Here is a 20673-nt window from a genome sequence, read left to right as displayed (position 1 = left end):
GCTACAAAATGTGCCGCTGACCACATGACATGACCACATGACATCAGGAACTGTTCTCTAGATAATGCCTTGAGTAAATATCTTTTTCTTTTTTTTCTTTTTTTTTAATGCTAGTTACCTGGGCAGACTGACAAAGGACAAAAGGGAAGACTTGTATTACACCCATACTGACTGGCTCTACAGCTTTATTCATTAAAGAAAGCCAACTTCTCAAAACTGTGGAATGTATGTAAAAGTAAACTCTACGAAGATGCGACCATGAATCAGGCAACATTATGCGCAGATTATACCGGCATAAAAAGTGCATTTTATAGAATGTGAAACGGTGTGCTGTCTGATGGCCATTTGTTTTGATGTTAACTATTCCAACTCTAACTCTGACTTACTGCCACATTGGACGATAGGAAACAGGGTAACGGTGACAGGTGAGGCATGTGGCTTTCATAAACTAAAAAGAATGTATTCCATGATACTGAGCCTGGGTAAAGTTCAGGAATATGAAACAAGCCTAAACAGTGAGCTCTTAATGTCCCAAGTGGATCTATCCTGTGGGAGCGGACAATGCACTGCTATTAGGTTCAACTTCCTTTTTGCCCCACTTCCCTCTTTTCCAGTGCCTCCTTCATTTCCACTCACTCTGTCCGTCTCTCTTAACAAATACCTCTAAATGTCTGCTATGTCCTTTGGCAGCACATTCTTATCAAGTTAGCAAACGGTCTCACATGAGGCCAGGGGGGACAAGGCATCCTCACATCAAATCAGACCACAGTTGGTGGTTAATATCCATCAAATGCCATGCCTGCCTTTGTGCCCGTTTTCTTCACAGGGTCTGAAGCTATTAGGTCAACTGATGAAACTAGAGGGGGAGCTATCCAAAAGAGTGTCGGGGATAATAGAGTAACATTTCTAATACACCCCAGGAGCCTTCTGGGACTCATACTTGTGCGTCCCCCTGCTGTGTAAATTGCTTTGAACTCCAGGCACCGTAACGCAGTAAAAGCCATTATGTGCTGAGGTTAGACGATGCTGTTGTTGAGCCCGCCATGCAAATACAAATGTCTGCGCTGGTGACCGCACAGACTGGCATTTGGGACGGCAATTGTTTTTTTGCCTTTCAACAGGACTCGAGTCAAATGTTACTAATGTTTCGCAAACAACTTTAGCCATCAGATCCAGAGCTTAAACTTAACAGGTGGATCACAAAATTTTATTTTTTTAAATACACTATGTACAGTAATACAATGTTGAAGTGAAAGTTTTCCTGCGTGAAGGAGTGACATGATATGGGAATACTGAATGACCAAAGAGAGGCGATGTGCCAAATAAAACTGGCGCAGTAACTCGAGTACACAGACACCTTTTATTAACTGGGCACTGCTCTGGCAAAGAGCCGTCATGTGTGAGAGAATAACACCTATTTTGAGCAGATGCTTGCACATTACAGCAGGTCCCATACAGCGATTGAGAATGACTCAGCAGTGTTTCTGCAGACAAGCTGAAAGCAAACTTTCAACCCCAGTAGAGAGCACACAGTCTCCGGCACATGTCCAGTGTGTGATCCTCAGGACGTAACGACTCCATATCACATGACTCAAAGCCTTGAAGGATTATGCAGTAAGACGTAAAGGTCTTAAGGAGTGTGACCCTGCAAACTGTTGCAGTGAAAGTAAATGCCGTCTATATTACCTGATGCGACCAGGAAACACGGAATAACCGGACGAAGGAGGGCGAATCTGTGCATAAATAGATGAGAGCTGCATGCCAGCACAGGCCAGACAATCAGGAAATGCTAGTCTGCATCGGCTTAATGTACATATACTGTAAACTATCCTCTTCTCTGATGCACTCCACTTAAGGCCCTACGCACAACATTCAGCTCAGGATGAGACCTCCTCAGTTTCCTGTGATCTAAACAGTTACAGTCAGAAGTCTATTTATGTCTATGAACTTACACTCAAATTCTAGAGCGTGGGTTCCCCCTAGAACATTTTTGGTACACACCAGTTGTTGTCTACATCCATCAGGTCTATCAGCTATAGCATGCTAATAGCATTAACCTTATGAAGTGGGCAGACACTGGGCAAACTCTGAGCCAACTCCCACTCAGCATCTTAATCAGTCTTCCTAAACGCCATGAACCAGTTCCTTCTATAGATACTTACACTGACAGGCTTACACTTTTGTCCAGTGGCAGTTTTCGTCCTCAGTGTTGACAGAGAGAGAGGTGGCATCACGCTGCGTATTTTAAGAAGGTTGAAACTGCGCAGATGGCTTTCATTTCGTATTTAATTTCATTATGAATACACTGCACTTGTCTTAAAGGACTTTTTTTGTTTTATCCATTTTACACTTGACATTACACAGGTCAACGTCTTTTTAATTGGCAGTATGCCGCATGAGAGTCGTAACTGCTACACTAAAAATGATGGTCAATTAGACACTTTTAAATCAAACTGCGAATTTCGTGTAGCCATCTAACGCCTAATCACGATATATTTAGTGAGCAGACATCGTTTATAATGCGTACTTCCAATACATTTAAAGCTATTTGAAAACATAGCATTTCTTGTAGGCAATCAATAGCAGTTTGTCACACTGACTTGCAAAGTTGCCTGAATGGAAAAGAGACATCATTAATGTTATCAGGCCTATTCAGTATTAAGTCAACATCTTGACACTAAATGCCACCATCCAGTCGGCATTGACACACATTTGCTGCCATCACCCTGCTTTATGCTCCTAATAACAATATCCACAACTTCATGGTACATCTTTGTGTTTTCATATTCATATTCCATAATGTAATGGAATAAATCTATGGCAGAGAAAAACAGTCCACCAAATAAAGCTATAGTCATCCAACAGACACAGAATTGTGAAAGTAGAATGTGAATGTGATGCATTCAAAGACTTTTACCGGTGGGTATTTGTTTACTCCAAGGTCTTTTCCTGATCTTTGAAGGACACTAACCCTTGAAGTGCCTGTCGAATTTCTGAGCCTGTGTCTGTGTCGCTGAGATGCATGTACGGAGCTATTCCAAGCCTTTAAACATCCGTGGTCTTACCGAGGGAATGATAGAACTGATAAGCGTGGCTAAGTATAGCTCTAATAGGCAACATGCAGTGAAAGGAGGCGGCAAGGAGGATCAGAGAAAAGTCAAAGTCGAATCACGTCGCACGGCTCTTGAGCACAACACCACAACACACGCAGGAAGGGGGGGGGGGGGGGGGGGGGGGGGGGGGGGGGGGGGGGGGGGGGGGGGGGGGGGGGGGGGGGGGGGGGGGGGGGGGGGGGGGGGGGGGGGGGGGGGGGGGGGGGGGGGGGGGGGGGGGGGGGGGGGGGGGGGGGGGGGGGGGGGGGGGGGGGGGGGGGGGGGGGGGGGGGGGGGGGGGGGGGGGGGGGGGGGGGGGGGGGGGGGGGGGGGGGGGGGGGGGGGGGGGGGGGGGATGCAGACAAAAACACAATGAATCATGCTGAATGACCTCATTTATGGACATTTGAAGTACTCAGCTGAGGTCCTTCATTGATTTTTTTTTTTTTTTTTTTTTATCTTTAGTCAATAGAGTTGAGCAAGTGAAGAGATATGTCAAGTCTGGTTTGCTTCAATTAATGGGATCATAAAAAAAAAATAAACAGCAATGGGCAGTAAGGACAACACCCAGGATGACTGCTCATGTCTGACAGGCTGAACCACTTGAAAGCTCGCCTTGCTCCACGCTGACTCCTTTAGTCAGAGATTTCTGTCATTATCACACGTGACTTAACACTTCTATGTGCTGCAAGTAGTTCCTTTTCAACATTATGCGAGCGCATTTCGACATCTAATCTGCTTCAAGGTCGCCCTTCATGGGCACTACAGCGTCTTGGGATGACTACAATGTGTTTTCACACATAGATGCATTGCGCCGACGCTGACAAGAGGCACAAAACAGTCTGGGGAAAAAAAAACCTCACATATTGACCTGCAGTTTGGGTGGTCTTCAGCAGGCAGGTGCACAGTGTAGACATTCAGCTGTTGTTGGGAGGGAGGGGAAGGGGGAGGAGGGGAAATCAGATTGTAAACACACCCTCAGCCAAGGTGGCGCTCCAGGACCTCCGCCAACAGGTGCCCGAGGAACACACACATGGATTTGCATGTGTCCGAGTGAGTATGCAATCCAGCCCCAACACCGGAGAAACCAGAGGAGTGTCCATCTCACTTACACTAAGAGCAATCGGTCACGCCTTATCCTAATGTGCATTGGCACTGATGCCGTGGCGCTTTACACTGTCTGTCCGGGGTGTAACAGGGCACAGCCTAGCAGCATAAAGGCCGTGGTTAAATTTGAACTCTTCTCTGCTGAATCGAACTTTATGAGGGTGTGCCAGTCATCTTTAATCCCGACATGTGCACGTGGAGCACATCTCAACGGTGTGTCTCAGGCGAGATTATTGTTCCCTTCAAATATTAAGGACTGAGGAGAGACACTTGTCAAGCAGCAGCGCTCCAAGACCGCTCCAGTTTATCTACATTACTACGTCACCGTGCACAGTTTGTCTTCTCTGAAGCACAATTCAGTTATATAATAAGTAACTTCCTATGCTCATTACATCAAAGCATGGCCAACCTCATTCATGGTACAGGGACTTGTCCAAGGCATGTTTTGAGTGTGTGTGTGTGTGTGTGTGTGTGTGTGTGGGGGGGGGGGGGGGGGTCGAAAAAAAAATGGCCTCTTCTGCCTCACAGAGGAAGACCACCGACAACCTCATCAAAAGCTCTTTTGACATTGATTGTTTTCATTACACTTTAGTACAATATATTCGAAAAAAAAAAAAAAAAAACAACAACAACAAAAAAAACACACGTGCTGCTGCAAGGTACGAAACCAGACGTGAAATGTTTTCATATTATTTGAAAGGACTCACGTTAAGCTGATACAAGTACAACACGGTTGAATTTACCTGAATTATTGCCGTGGAAAAAAAAAGAACACGTATCGCCTCAACCTCGGGTCACTTGCTGTCTCGCACGTCGTAAAGCGAGAGGCAGCGAAAGTTGATTTCACTTTCCGTTCAAAACACTCTGAAAAGCTCGAGATGCGCTTATAAGTTTGAAGCTAGCCTTTTGTAGCCCGTACCGAACAAAACAAAACACAAAACACAAAACAAGCCTTCCTTCCGTCGGGGTGGAGAAACCAACACGAACCAACAACAACAACAAAAAATGTTGAGAATAACTCACTTTTCCATGAAGTACTTCCAGTTGAACGTTAAAACAAACAAACAAAAAAAAAAAACCAACAACAACAAAATAGCCCCGGAGCTACTGTTATCACCGAGTCATTAGTTACACCGACCGACTGATGATACCGAGCAGCGGCTTGAAAAACGGTCGGTCCGTGACTGTGAACCGTGTACCGGCCATGTGAAAGGTTGTCAAAAAAAAAATCCTCGGGCGAAATAAACGACACTGGGTCTTGTTTTTAAAAAAAAAAAAAAAAAAAAAATTACAAATTAAATTAAATTAAATTTAAAAGACAAACTGACCGCAGCGAGGAGTCCACACGGTCCGGAGTAGAGACGGACTTCCCCCCCCCACACACTCCCGACTCGAGCCTCGTCATTCCGGCATCCTCCTCTCGGTCGCTTCCAAGTGGGCGGAGCCTGCGGATGTCACCTGGGTCTCAAAGGGTGACTCCGCAACTTTGTTTCTCTGACTGTGAGTATGACTTCAATTCGTTTTTAGGAGCCTATGTATTTATTATTTAAATAGTAGCTTCATCCACTGAAAGCAACATCTTGTAAACCACAGCCTCTCACGTCAGCCGCTGATGTGACGTCAGACTGTAATAAACCATAAACTGGGCAGAGTTGTGTCAAATCTGTGCACTGAGAACTCACTAACCACAAAGCTCCAATTAGCGATGGAAGAACTATGTAGGTAATTTACTTAAGTAAAAGTCCTGATGTAAAAATACTTCACTACAAGTTGAAGTCCGGCACTCAGAACCTTAAGTAAAAAGTCCGTGAGTAGCAAAATCCATGTGCATTTCTGTGCTGTATTCATTTGAGGTAATGCTTATTGTAATTGCTTTATGTTCTGTTGGTTAATTTAATCTACAACAATGTATCATATTCAATAAGATCATGTCTGTAAAGTTTCTGCTCTGTAATATTTGAAAAAATTTCCCCTCGGGGATTAATAAAGTATATACCTACCTACCTACCTAACCACGTAGTCTATCTCTAAAAAGTCAACAAGCTGAGAAAAACCAACACGTTTTCCAGCGAATCTAACAGGGTTTTAAAACTGTTTAAAAGATCATCTAATCCTTCAGTTTATCATGGGTTTCACTGGACAGCAAAGGGTATAAGAAACTGTTATCTTAAAAGTGCATTTCCTAAAGAAACTGTGTGAATGCTGCTGCTTGTTGCATCCTGCTTGGGAAGTAGAAAAGTCTGTTGTCCCTGAAAGCTGCAATCAAAGCTGTAATCACGTCTGCAAAATGTATGTTTTAGAATAACTCTTTTATTTTTAGGGCCCAAAAGTCATGCTATAGCATGTCGTCCAAAATGTGATATAAAAGTCATACTATAGCACGTCGTCCAAAAAGTGACCCAAAAATGACTTTTAGGTCACTTTTTGCTGTCGTATGACTTTTTTTTCATAATTTGGATGACATGTATAGTATGATTTTAAAAAAATAATAATAATAACAAAGGGGGGAATTAAACCACTAATCTTTTAGCTGAAAGGCAAGAATGCTAACCACTGCACTATCAATCTTCACAGGCAAAAGTCCGCATTATGACAAATCTTTGGCTCACTCCATCCTATAACTCCACCATCCACAAATATTCATTCAAATGCGACCAAAATTGCCACAGACATTCTTTGGATAGTAGATATACATGTTTTCAAGGAGGTCTGTAGTGATATTAAATATCTTCCTGTAATGTGTAGTACTTTTTAAATTTCTCCAAACGTTTCAACTTCACTAAAAGTTGAATCACCATCAACAGGCCAAGGTGGAATTTGAACAATCAATAGCAACCTCGGTGAAGTAGAATCTTTTACCTGTTGAGTTAATCAGACCGTCGGTTGAATCGATGGAGGCTCTGAGTGAACAACGTGAAACTCGTTCTCCTGCCGTGACTCATCCTCCGGCGCCGAAGATAGTCCAGCGGTCTGCGGCGCCGACATGGTTCATGGAGTGCGAATCCCTCCAAAGGTAAGCCACGTGGTTCACGGGGGCTAAGTCCCCCTAAGGCAAATCTCTCTAAGGATAAGCCACACAGGTTCGGGTTTGTACATGCAGTCATACTAATACCAAACCAAAGGTCAAAAACAATGCAAAACTCAAACAAAAAAAAGTGTCCAATAGAGACGTTTTTTTGTTTTTTTTTTTCATTGAGCAGTTGCCTCACAGTGAGAAGTAACTTGTTGCTGTTGTTTGTTTGGTTTTCTTGCTCTGAAGCAGCGTTTGTCCCTACTGGACAATCTTCAGCACTAAAGAGCCTCCTGCAGCAAAGAGACTGAAGCAGTCCAGCTCTGGAGTTGTGCAGAGGAGGCAGAGGTAGAGGCAGAAGTAGGTTTATTCTGATGAGGATTTACTTCATTTGTAGTTGCTGGTGGAAAGAGTCAAAAGGGCTGTTTTCTGCTGGAACAGGGAGATCACACCCGACCGCAGGTGCAGCTTCACCGTGTTTCAACTGTTAGTGGAGTTGTCTCAGCCGTGAAAGACGATTCTCCTGCAAAGTCAAGAGTGATGTTTCAGATCCTGTGCACTGTTGACAGTGAAAGCTTGTAATTTACCACACAAAAGAAAAAGAGTAGCGTTAACCTGGTGCTGAACTTAAATATGATATACTTTCCATTACAATATGATCTCACTCAGCACTTTACGAGGAACATCTGTGCAATCTAATGCAATTCGATACAACACATAGCCCCATGAAGTCTACTCATGCTTTTTCACAATTTCAGAAGACATGTTCCTTATATTTTGCTCCCCTCATCTATGCACAGGTGTTCCTCTGTGAGTATAGTTACCTATATCCACACATAATAGCAGCTGTTGTAATGAGAATAATGAAACTCATCACTTGTGTTTTAATTTCATGCCACCATAGCATGGCTTACGATAATGTTTGGAGTTACATTCATTTATTCTGGTTTTACAGTTAGTCTAATCTCACATTTCTATATAATCTGCCTAATCTGCCCCTAGATTTGGGGACAGATTAGCCCACCATGGGACCCGTCAGAAAGAATAATCTGTGGGCCCTTACTGAAACCATTTAATGTAGTCTTTATTATGTCTAGTTTGACAGAGGGTTCAAGAGAAGTGGTGAAGAATGGTAATAAAGGTGAATCTGTCTGAAGACTGTTATCATATTGGTTGTTATTGTGATTTTGTGGTATTGATTCCCATTTACAATAAATCCTATTAGCACAAAATGAAATACATTGTAATCAGGGGTCAGGTCATGCTTACTTTGCACAGTCAGCAATCTAACCAAGCTACTTAACCATAGCTTACACATTTTTTTTTCAAGCACATCTCTTTTATTATTTTCTGTTTTAATAATTAAAAAAAAATTGTATTGTGTTTTCTCCTTAATTTAATATTTAGTGGTTTCTCCGTGCAACAAGAGAAGTTTGCTCAGGGAGAGTTTTTCAAGCACGGGTTTATTAAATATTTTAGGAGTAAACTGAGTCAAAACGCCAATTTAAAAACAAAAAAGCACACAAGTTATGGTCCTCATTCAAGAAGAAAAAAAATAAGCAAGCGATAAATTGTTTGATTTAAAGTGTATTTTGTGATTTAACCTGTAGTCCCACTGATTTTGTACCAGTCATATAATGAAACTGTTATTGACTATTAAAACCACTAGAGAGCAGTCTTTTCCCTCTTATTCCCTTCAGCAGTTCGTATTTTCAGAGGTCTGCACACACTCATTCTCCTTTGATATATATATACATATATATATATATATATATATATATATATATATATATATATATATATATATATATCATATATATATATATATATGTATATATATATATATATATATATATATATATATATATATATATATATATATATAAAGCAAGTTTCAGTGCAAGAAAGACAGAGAGAAAGTGAAGAGTGAGAAGAAGTGTGACCATATGTTCTCTCTGGCTCGTAAATCTTTCTGTGGACCAGTGCCAACTTCAATGAAAACCACTCCACTTCTCAAAGTACTCATCCTCTCACTCAGCCCTTCCGTGTATCAGCTAACTGCACAATGCCTTGAAACTAACACTGGGGTCAGATACCTGTCCACTCAGCTGCAAGGAGCTACTCTGAATGAAAGAAAGTTAGAGCGATAAGGAACAGCTGGGAGGAGGGGTTAGATGAGGCCAAAATAGAAAAGAAAAAATATATCGGTGGATCAAATGCAAAGAAAAAGTAAAGACTGGCTGTAAAAAGTATACACCCTCACAGGAGGCGGTGAGACGGGGAGAAAAAAGGATCTGGCAACAAGGAAAAGAAGGAGAACACTAACAGGGGAATAACAACAGAAGAAAGGAGTGACAGAGGCCCTGGTAAGATTTTTTTTTTTCAAGCAGTCATGAGGGGGAATAGAAAATGACTTGGTAGACTGTAATAAGTTCCTCAACTGAATGTGCTCTCTGTGTAATTCAACCCTCTGTTTCCTCTGCCATAGAAAATGATTTTCTTTGGTTTTCTTGAGACTCAATGAGCTGCATTGTTTCTAGCTATATTATCGGAATGACTGGAAGAAGAGTAATAGTCAGAAAATTACACTACACTAAGAATGAGAAACATGCATCTATAAACAGAGCATGATCAGGGTAGATTGATACTTTTTCAGCAGTAATTCTTTTCATCTGACTTCAACACAAATTGTGTCGATAAGAAATGATAATGAGGAGGGATGCTGCTGCTGGAAATTGAGCAAATGTTAATGATTTTTCTTTAAAATTGCAACCATTGTTTTGCTTCCTGGATCACAGAAATTTACTCCAAAATGTTATTCCTGCAATAAAATATGTCAATTTCTTCTTGAAGCCCTGTGAATGTCTCAAAGATGAACCTGAGCTTGCAGTTTGCCTCGTTTCTGTTCCTGATTCTTCAAAGCAATACGGCCACGGTGAGTCGAACTTTGTCAGTGAATTGTGATTTTTTTTTTTTTTTATGACCATGTTTGCAACCATGAAAAGGTAGTAAAAGATCATTATTATTTGATGTTGTAGTCATCAGGATTGTGTTGCAGTAGGTGTTACAATAGTAGTTCCTTACTTATGGAAATGTGGCTTCAGTATTTGGGGTCACCTGTTTCCTATTTGATCTGGAAGACTTCGGGGGCAGATGTGGACCTGGCACAGACTACAAAGTTTCTGGAAATTTAAGTTTGAAATTGAGGCGTATGAGGTAGAATACATAACATTTTCATAGTGGTTCCGTATGATGGTTTTTATTATTTAAAGATCGCTGACCTCCAAAAAAAGTAAATTTTTTTGATGACTCAGATTAGAAATGGATAATAATTACAATCAAAGATGAGTTTATACCTGAGTTTACTGCATGGCTCTGATGCCTATGGAATGACATAAAAATATATGATCCTTTCATCCATATGTGTGTGTGTGTGTGTGTGTGTGTGTGTGTGTGTGTGTGTGTGTGTGTGTGTGTGTGTGTGTGTGTGTGTGTGTGTGTGTGTGTGTGTGTGTGTGTGTGTGTGTGTGTGTGGTTTAGGGAGGCAGAGCTCAGCGCAGACAGAGACAAGCTGAGGAGAGCCTGAGACCATACTTTGGCAGAGTAGAGCCAGGTAAGAATTTACAGTAGAGAAATGTCATGTTAGTTACATATCTCTTATAGACAGAGCAAGTTTTATTTAAGGGTATTTTGTCTAAGTTGTAAAAAATGTAAAAAAAAAAAAAAATAAGGTAACTTTTTTTTTTTCACTAACAAGTGGTGAAAATATGTTTTAAATGATTTACATAGCCTGTTAACAATCAGGCCACCATTCACAATTGGCAGGGACAGCTTTAAATCAAAAAGTCACATCACAAGAACATGCATTCTATTTGCAACCAGAAATCATTTATGTCAACATTTATTTTGAAAATAATGTGCAGAAAATTATCCATATAGTTATTATCGTTCCATGATTTTGCAGATTTCAACAGTAAATTAAATGGAAGATTTGATGATTTAACACAACAGACCCAGACTGATAGTTGCCAAGGAGAATTTAACCATAATGTTTTTGTAAATTCAAGATAAATGTTTTCATCACTGACATACTGTCACTGACAGTCTGTGTTCAGACTATGATCAGTAATTTCTAAAAAACAATTTCAAGGATCCGCCTCTAACGCTGTGAATGTCTTTCCAATTTGGGTGCACATTGTGGCATTTTGGACCAAACGTTGCACACACAACGATGGCTAAAAAACTGTCATTCATTCATTCAGTGTCCTGCCATCATTGTATTTTCTTTTCAATAAGTTTTTTCCTGTTTCAGAGAAGCTTTGTGAGCTGCTGAAATGCCATAGTCCAATGGGATCCTGGTGCCAGGTAGTTCAAGACAATGGAATCCAGGTCCCAAAATGTGTTTGTCCTCAGTCCTGTCCACGGTAAAAAAAAAAAATTTTTAAAAAAAGAATACTCATGCCATTTATACCAACTTATATTTAGATTTGTAAAACCTACTCAGATTATATTTTTTTTAAATGTAGATTTTGGAATAAAATCATAAAGTAAAGCAGTTTATTTGCACAAATGATGCATCCTCACACACTGTTTTGTGGGCACTGGCCCGTGCCACCAGGCAGAGGGCACCAGTGTGCAGTGTTCTGGGAAAGACCTATGGGAATGAGTGTTTGCTTCACAAAGAAGCTTGCAGAAAGAGACGCCGCGCCGGACTGGCTCACACAGGACCCTGTCTGGGTAAACACACACGGCATTAAGTATTATACAATTTCCACTGTGCACTGCAGCCTTATAAAATCAGCTGTGTTATCCCTCCTGAGCAGTCCCCAAGGCTAAATGCACTGAGGAGGAGTTAGGCCAGTTTCCATATCGTCTCCTGGACTGGTTTCTGCTCTTGAGTCGTATGGGGGAGTCCTACGCACCTGCCGCCCCGCCCCAGAGCTGCCTCGGTCACGCCCAGAGGACGCAGCTGGCACAGGTAGCTCACACTTCACGCTTGGAGGGAGCCTGAGCAGCAGACTGAAAGAAGATAGGATAATTGTGATGTAGTAAACGTGATTCATGACTATGATGACCTCAGCTTATGATGATGCAAATAAAATCCATATCCACAACAAAATGTGATACTAAAGAAACTATAGCTGGAAGAGTAATATACCAAGGAATCACTTTCACTCCCAGTGGAACCGAACACTGGACATAAAGTTGTTTTTTCGCACCAGACACCATCACCATGCTAGTGTACAAACTATCCGTCACGGACCGTCTCGTGACTGATCGATGTTAACAACCGACTGTAAGTGGCAAGTTCTTGTGTTGCCCGCGGTGTGGTTGTCCACAGGCTGAGACGGGGGCTCTTAAGAACAACGTGTATAAATAGGATTTGGTCGATAATCACTAAATTATTCAATAAGATGGTGAATGGAGGGATAACTTAATATCCTTTCACCAGCCACCTTGACCTCCTGGCCTCAAATGAATTAACTGACATTGTGTGCACTATTTTGATGATACTGATATGCCGTTTTTTAGAATAGTGATACTTCATACATTTCCAAGGCAATATGTGAAATCCAGCAAGATTCTGCATTTTATATTTGCGTAATACTAATTTGAGGATAAAAAGAAACCGAACTGCAGTTAGGAAGCAAGCTGGCAGCCGTGGAAGTCTTTCCATAGGCACAACACCAACATGTTGATTGAAGCTGGTGTGTTTCTCGTGCTCATCAGTTTAGCCTGGTAGCACTAAACACAATGTACAAATATAAACCAAAGTATTGAACACATTTTGACCTGATAATGGTGCAACATGAAAAGTTTAATTTAATTAAGAATCATCCTATATTTGTCGAGATACTTCAGTTTGGACCAAAGACTCACCGTGTCATCCCTATAGCCAACCTGCTAACATGGCTAACCAATTTATTGCTGTATGTATTAAAAAGCAACAGTGCAAACAATAGTAAGTGGAACAGTCTGCTGCTTTTCCACCAATATTTCTCTTTCTGTCTCTCTTTTCAGCAAAGATTTACCTTGTTGGACAAGAACAAAGACGGCCAGTTGAGCCGCAGGGACCTGAGGAAGCTGCGTTATAAGAGGATGCCTCTGGAGCACTGTGCTATACCGTTCTTTCAGTCAGTCCCACCTCCACCAACTCATCTCACCAGGCTGCTAGACTTCCTAACTGAGAAAATCAGAAGCACATACTCATAGCTCATGACCTTGAATCTTTTAAGTTGCATCTATGTATGCAAATACAGCCACAACAAAACATCTTCGGTTACTTGGCCTGTTTGATAAGTAGATTAAAATCTTACAGTGAATGACTTGTAAAGACCAGTTGCTCACACTGTTCATGTCAGCATCACCTCGTGTCACACAGAGCTTCACAATGTAAACCTTCTGTCTGTTGCAATATGTCATTTTTCAGATACTTACTGCAGCACCAAGGGTTAAAAAAAGTCACACCACGATGCTTTTCGCCCCCGCTCCCACCGAACTGCACCTCCCACCATGCTGTTCTCTCTGCACGCCATTTATCCATCCATCCTCCATGCCAATCCACTCTTCCTGTGTCCTTCTTCCTACCGATCTCATGACCACACCATCTCTCCATAATCTAACTCCTCCTCCATGCATTTTTCCAACCATCTTTAATGCATTTCATACTTTCCTTTCATCTTTCCTACAAATAGATTCGTCCCCCGCCTCCCTGTCTGTCAGCCCCTCCTTCGATTTTCCCTCTTCTCTTCTTCCATTCTTTCATCCCTCCATTTCTCCTTTTTTTTCCCCCTCTACCGTCCATACTCCCACCCAACCCCCCTTTTTTCTCTGCCAGTCTTCAATGACAGGTTTTGTGGGAGCAGGGCTGCCTGTGTCAATGTCAAGCCATTCGCAGCAATGATAATGTTTATTACCCACTGTGTCTCCCGCTGCCCATGGATTAACACAAATTGAAGGAGTACCCTTCAGAGATAACGCCGCACGGTGAACTGAAAGAGAATGGCAGCTGAAGAGCCCCAGTGCAGCTCCTTTCATACCTATAGATGTATCTTTAAACCAAATCTGTGTCTCCAAACAAACCTGACATTTTGTGTTTGCATGTAACAGGTGCATGCATGTGAGTGATTGCAGGCGTTTCTGCAATTCCTCTGTTGTCTGCAGGTGCCGTGTTATCAGGCCACCGTGTGTGATACTGCGCTGTGTTTGCAGGTCATGTGATCTGAACAGGAACAGGAAGGTGACCCTTCGGGAGTGGACAACCTGTCTGGTGGATCGCTCTGAGGCCTGGTTCTACCAATTCATGTGTTAGTCACAACTTTTTTCCAAATTTGTTGCTATTCTTCGTGATCATAGTTAGAAACTGATAAAGGTTATAGATTTAATCTGAAAAATCAAAAGCTCGAATTAGAAGTTGTCTATTGAATTTTATGCATTTCAGGAGGGGTAAAGATGATTCATAATCATTCTAGAATTTTTTTTTTTGCTGTGAATTTTATCCTAGAATTACATCTAAGGTATGACTATTCTCTTAAATAAAATCACAGATTTTAAGGACTTATTTTAATATTAATCAACATTGCATTTTAATATATCATAATATTGCAGAAAAGATAGAGAAAGTTAGTGGACTGCCAATCATTTTTTTTAAATTGCCAAATTAATACAGTGAAGGCCAAGTTATGTTGATTTATATTATTCTCAAGGGGAATTAACCATGTTGATATTGTTAAGTCTGTTTCCAGACCCTATAAAGCTCCCCCGGGAGGACATTCACTGTCTGATATTAAAATGATTAAGGCTTCACGATTCATCCTCAAACATCTAGATCTGATGTTCTAATTTTAAATTTAAATATTAAAATTTAATATAGATTAGATTAATCAATAAAATCCCATTATTATAGCTTTTGAATACTGTTCACTTGAATTCTGTATCTGAATTAGTAACAAGATCAAATATGGGTTGAAATTGACTATTTGAAAAAAACTAAAACAATAACAACAATTAGGTATTCAGTTTTGAGTGGTATTCAACTCCTTATGGACATTATTTGTAAGAATTTGTAATATTATTGACATTTTCTATTAAGTAAAGAACATTTCAGAGCTATTACTCTTGAAACAATTAATTTCATTTCCAAGTCAATAAAGCCAATTGTCCACGGTGCTTTTGATTTTTCGCACTTATTTTGCAGTCCGTTCATAACTAAGATGATTTGTTTTTTGTTGTATCCGCAGCAGTGAGAATGGGTTCCCGCAAGCTGTGTCCCACAATTAAAGACGATTACCTTTGACATGAAAAACAGCCAAGGACTCCTGCATCTCCTTTGCGTTGTACAGAACTCACATCATAATAGTTCCTTGGTTTAAAAGCTACGAGCCGGCATCCCTACACACTGCTCACCAATCTGTTTCACTGCTTGTGATATAGTGATTTATGGCATCATCAAATCTGAAAGTCTGCTGGTTGTCCTTTCGCTGTGTGCTCAGATGGGACAATTAAATGTCTGGACAGACTGACTGCCAGTTACATGAATTGTTAATTGTTTTTTTGCTGACATTTGTACAATTGTGTTGTAAAAGAGCAGAGACAATATTGAAACCAAATTACATGGCGTGCTTTAAATGACCAATTAAGAAGGCAGGACGACAGCAGAGCAGACAGACAGACAACGTGATGTACAGAGAAAGACAAGCTAGATGGGAAACAAAGATACGAGGGGAAGAAACGCTTAGTGTGAGATGACGTGACCGAGGAGAAGACAAAGAGATAATAAAGGGGGCGAAGTGGAGAAGTAGCGAAAAGTGTCGTAATGCAATGGAGGAGGGCGAGGGAAGAAAAGGAGGGAAGCAAAGTGACTGAAGGAAGGAGGGAGAGGTACAAAGTGTGTTTGTGAAAGATGGGAGGAGGTAATGCACTGTAAATGGGAGTTGAGAGTAATGGAGTAATGCATAAAAAATGGATCAGAAATGAGGGAAAGACTGAAAACGGAGAGTGAGGGGGGGAGGGACGGCTGAGAATGCAGGAGGAACTGAGGAGACGCAAGAAAAAAGGTTTTGATGTTGCGAAACATTTTCTTTAAAGCCAGCTCTGTAAATAGCATCTGGGAGCATGATGCAGAATATTTGAAACACTTGACCTCTGTCAAGGTCAAAGAAAAATTGCATAATGCAAGCTCCGTGACTTTTTTGTGTAAACGTGCCATCTATTAAACAACACTAATCTAAAAACTCTTGTTGCATCTTGTTTGTTTGTTGCTGTCTTGCTGCTGTGCGTGAATTTGTGTGCAGTTGTACTTGTGCTGGAGCTTCCAGATCAATAGGAGGATGTGTGTGTGTGTGTGTGTGTGTGTGTGTGTGTGTGTGTGTGTGTGTGTGTGTGTGTGTGTGTGTGTGTGTGTGTGTGTGTGTGTGTGTGTGTGTGTGTGTGTGTGTGTGTGCGCGTGTCCTGTGGGCTCCTTGGTATGACTGGTTTCTCTGGACTAATTAGCCTTCAAATTTACCCTGCCTGAAGGATGAGGGGGAGCGAGAAAGACACTGGAAAGGAGATGAAGAAAGGGGGAGAGATTTCAGCCCTCAGATGCAGAATCAGTGCAGACGGGAGGCGAACCAGGACCGAGGACTGCTTGTTGTTGATGTTTTCCCCCCCAAAAAATAAAAGCGCATCATCTTATTTATCAAAACAAGATGTTTTCATCCCATCAGATGTTCACTCCAAACTTTAGGGATGCAGTTTGCCGTAGCATGCAGAGAAGGGAAAACAAGTCTGAGCAGGGAGGAAGAAGGAGGCACGAAGAAAGAACAAAAGCAGAGAGATTAACTGCACTGAATAGAGGTGAAACTTTATTTGCTAATGATGAGTGACCTGCGGAACGGTTAGTTCTTGGTTTGAGCTAAAAAAAAAAAAGAAAAAAAAGTCTGTGTACAGTCCATCCCCCCACTACTTCCACCAGTAAACATTTCTCCTCAATCTCCCCGTTCATCCCCAGGGACTAGTCCCTTTATCCAGAAAATAAATAAATAAAATGAGTTGTTGGGGCCACCCCTGGAGCTCCAGCATAGCCTACACACCTCCTCCTCCCTACTGTGCTCTCTTTGTGTATCCTCATACCCCCCTCCGCCCCTCCTCCTCTGTGCTAATAGATTCCCTCTCATTACCTCTGGACCACCATCTCCACCTCCTTCCATCCCCCCATTTCCAAACACAGAGAGGGCAGTTGTAGATTGACCCACCTAATCCTGCTTTACCTTCTCGTCACACACACCCACAAACACCCACTGTTCACCTCAATCACTACTGTCCTCACGCCTCCCGTCACTTCCCATTTGGATATTAGAGGGTGGGGGGGTGGGATATCAGTGTGCCACCCACCTCTCTAACCTTGCCCCCCCCCCTCCTCCTCCTCTTCCTCCTCCTCCTCCTCTTCTTCCTTTGGGTGCTGATCAGTGATCTGATCTGTGATGGCTTGCTTGCATCTCTCACTTTCTCTCTCTCTCTCTCTCTCACACATTTCCAGACACACACACACACACACACACACACACACACACACACACACACACACACACACACACACACACACACACTCCCAAGGGACTCTAGCAGCACAGGAGCAGATGGGCGGCTGGTGATGACATGTTGTTAAAAATAAAGATTCCTGTTAACCCGTTGTCAGATTGCACACCCTCCCTCCCTCCCTCCCTCCTTCATGCCCGCCCGCCCCCTCGCCCCCACATCCTTACCCGCCCCCCAAACTTCATCTCTTTCTGTCAATCTTCCGCCATAGTTTCTTTTCACACTGTCAGTCCCTCTTTCTTTCTTACTTTCTTTGCTTTTAGCCTGCGACTCCGTCCATGTAGAGCTGTTATTCAGTCACTGCTCAGCCAACTGAGTGTGGCACTGAAAGCTCGCAGCCCGAGACCCTCCGACCCCCAGAACATGATATTTAATACATGGCTGTCATAAAGACGGGCACCCTGCATTATGCATGGCTTGTAAGCACAAATAAATAATAGATGAAAGGGCCAGTTTTGCAGTTTCTTTTCATGCAATTATGCCAGATGAAATTTTTACTATGACTTTTTTTTTTTCTGCGAATGGAGTTTGTCCTGTGACTGCATGTTGGTAAATTATTAAAAGTCCACACAAGCGAAGGAGGGTGTGTGTGTGTGGGGGGGGATCAAAAGAAATATTCAGGCCGGTCATGATGGCAGCGAAACAGAGAGAGGATGTGTGTGCAAGCTTGCAAGCGTGTGTCACCCAAGCCCGATCATCCTTTCCAGGTCTGACAGATGTCCGACAGATGTCTCAGGAAAACAGACTACAATGTGATTCTCGTATCAAATTCTCCTCCCCCTAAAAAAAAACAGCGTAAAAGTTGTTAGAACACAGCTCATACACGACGATGCATGTGAGCGGTAATCTCTCGAAGGTTAATCACCATCCAGTCTTCAAAAGCAGCCTCCATATCGTGCTCTGCCAGATTGTCGACTTTCAGAACTTCATAGGGACTGTAAAGTGGGCCAGCTAATGGAGAATGATACAGAGAAAAAGACTGGTGGCTTTGAAAGGGAGTCCAGTCGCAGCTGAGGGTCCTCACTCCAAAAAAAAAAAAAAAAAAAAGACCAGTTGTGGCCACTGAAGTGATACATTTATTAATAGCGCTCATGTGCCACATTTTTTATTCTTGTTTGAAGTGATGTTGCAGGAAGAAAGAGGCAGCAAGAGACGAAGGGGGAGAGAGAAAGGGGGCTCTCTCTGGTACCAGCCTGCGGTCAGACAATATTCCCTCTGGGTGGAGTGGGTCCCATTCAGAGCGACCTCAATAGCCCTACACTGAAGTACCCAGTGAATGAGTGAGAAAAGGCCCCATCACGAAATGGAAAAGGGGGAGTTAGAACACAGTTCTTTCTATTTTCCTGATGATATTGATTAAAGAGCTCAGGAGAGAGTGCAGGCTACATGAGGCCCACCATTGTGTGGAGATGAGAGGGCTGGGTGGGGTTGGAGAGCCACTAATATGAAAGCCTCCAGTTCCCTAAGATCTACACTTGACCTGTAGGTGCAGGACAAGAAGCCTTCAATATGGCGGTCCAGACTCCACATTTGTCTGTCTGGTATGGTTCCAGTTCATTAGGTCACATTCTGTAGACTGGATTACAGACTCCAGTGCACTAACTCCACTCACATAACATTCAGCTATGTGATTATTTTACTGAGGCAAAAGCAGCAGGTTTGATCAGTTGCATTATTAATAAAAAAAAAAAAAATTTTTAAAAGGTTTGCTGTAAACTTGACTTTGCTGAAAAACATGGGGTTTTCTGTTTACTTTGTTTGGTTGTAGAAATGAATGGAAAGGCGCTTTTACAGGTTAGTCCAACAGCGTGTGCGTAAAACAAGATCCTTCACATCTTTCTTCCAGAGGCACAACTTTAAGTAAAAACGCAGCCTTCAACACAAATTCAGCACAGTGTGACGTCAGCGTCAAATTTCTTACATCTAGACAGGCTCCACAAGAAATATCCTGACACATATGCTGCCTTCAAATGGAACGGATGAACTCGTGGTTGCGACATGGGAAGCCGTGTGCACGGTATGCTTCGAGTTCAGGTGATTAAGTCATGAGAAGACCATTGCTAGGCGACGGCATCATGGAGGAGCCCAGGAGGCGAACAATTTAGCGTGCTAGCATGCAGGTAGGGTAATGCAGGAAATGGGAAGGCACAATGACAGAGGGACAAGATGAGCTCAGACATATTAAATCATAAAGAACAACTCTATGCAACTAAAATTCCTCAAATCAAAATTGTGCTGCGGTTTAACGTGTTCAGTAAGTGAGAAATTAAATACTGGGTAAAGATTTGATTTACTTTATCTTTGAAATGCAAAAAAACTTGAACACTAAAAAAATGCTTTAAAAATGCATTAAAATTTGTATGAAATGGAGCCCCACAGAGATCAATTATCTACATTTGACAGTGATAACATATATTTTGTGATATAAATGATTAATAATGTCAAAGATCTGTATGTATGAGCTCTGCATAACATAAAATAATGTAGAAAAGAATATGATACAATTCGTTGAGCAGTGATAAAAAGAAAGGATGTAAATGGATCCCCTTTTAATTTGATGTGTAATTTGATGTCTTCTAAAACAAAATCAAATGATGTCACCTAATTAAAATTACAGAAAAAAGAAAGTACCAAATTGTGCATATGTTTCCTCAGCACTGTTTGAGACATGTAAAAAGTCCAGTTTCACTCTGTTTAATTAACATTTAACTGCACACTAAATATTTGCATAAATCAATTAAGTATCTGATAGGCTGTTCTTCCATTGGACCCTGTTCATTTAGAGGCAGACTGAGCAGCTGAGTGAACAAGCGATAAGGGCACAAAGACAGTGTAACCTCTAACATGCTCTCTGGAATCGTCTGCTAATACAGATGTTATCAGAGC

General features: G+C 41.8%; 2 protein-coding genes across 2 annotated transcripts in view; one reads left to right on the top strand and one right to left on the bottom strand.

Moving 5' to 3' along the window:
- The window catches only part of ccser2a (coiled-coil serine-rich protein 2a), a 48317-nt gene extending 42752 nt beyond the window's left edge, over positions 1 to 5565 (bottom strand). The window contains exon 1 of the mRNA XM_069692981.1: positions 4943 to 5565. The gene's annotated coding sequence lies outside the window, so the exon portion shown is untranslated. The remainder of the gene's footprint in view (positions 1 to 4942) is intronic.
- Positions 5566 to 7182: 1617 nt separating this feature from the next.
- Positions 7183 to 15605, top strand: sparcl2 (SPARC-like 2). The gene is made up of 8 exons (XM_069692608.1): positions 7183 to 7212; positions 10750 to 10822; positions 11522 to 11633; positions 11828 to 11946; positions 12033 to 12187; positions 13231 to 13343; positions 14422 to 14516; positions 15450 to 15605. The coding sequence occupies exons 1-8, from the start codon at positions 7183 to 7185 to the stop codon at positions 15503 to 15505; spliced, it is 753 nt and encodes a 250-aa protein (XP_069548709.1). The 3' UTR covers positions 15506 to 15605.
- Positions 15606 to 20673: the final 5068 nt, after the last annotated feature.

Source organism: Brachyistius frenatus, unplaced genomic scaffold, assembly GCF_029030835.1.
Source record: "Brachyistius frenatus isolate BFR_SWC_R1_liver_20210118 unplaced genomic scaffold, ASM2903083v1 Contig_13, whole genome shotgun sequence".
In the NCBI taxonomy this organism is placed as follows: Eukaryota; Metazoa; Chordata; class Actinopteri; family Embiotocidae; genus Brachyistius; species Brachyistius frenatus.
This window is presented reverse-complemented; position numbering and strand designations above follow the sequence as displayed.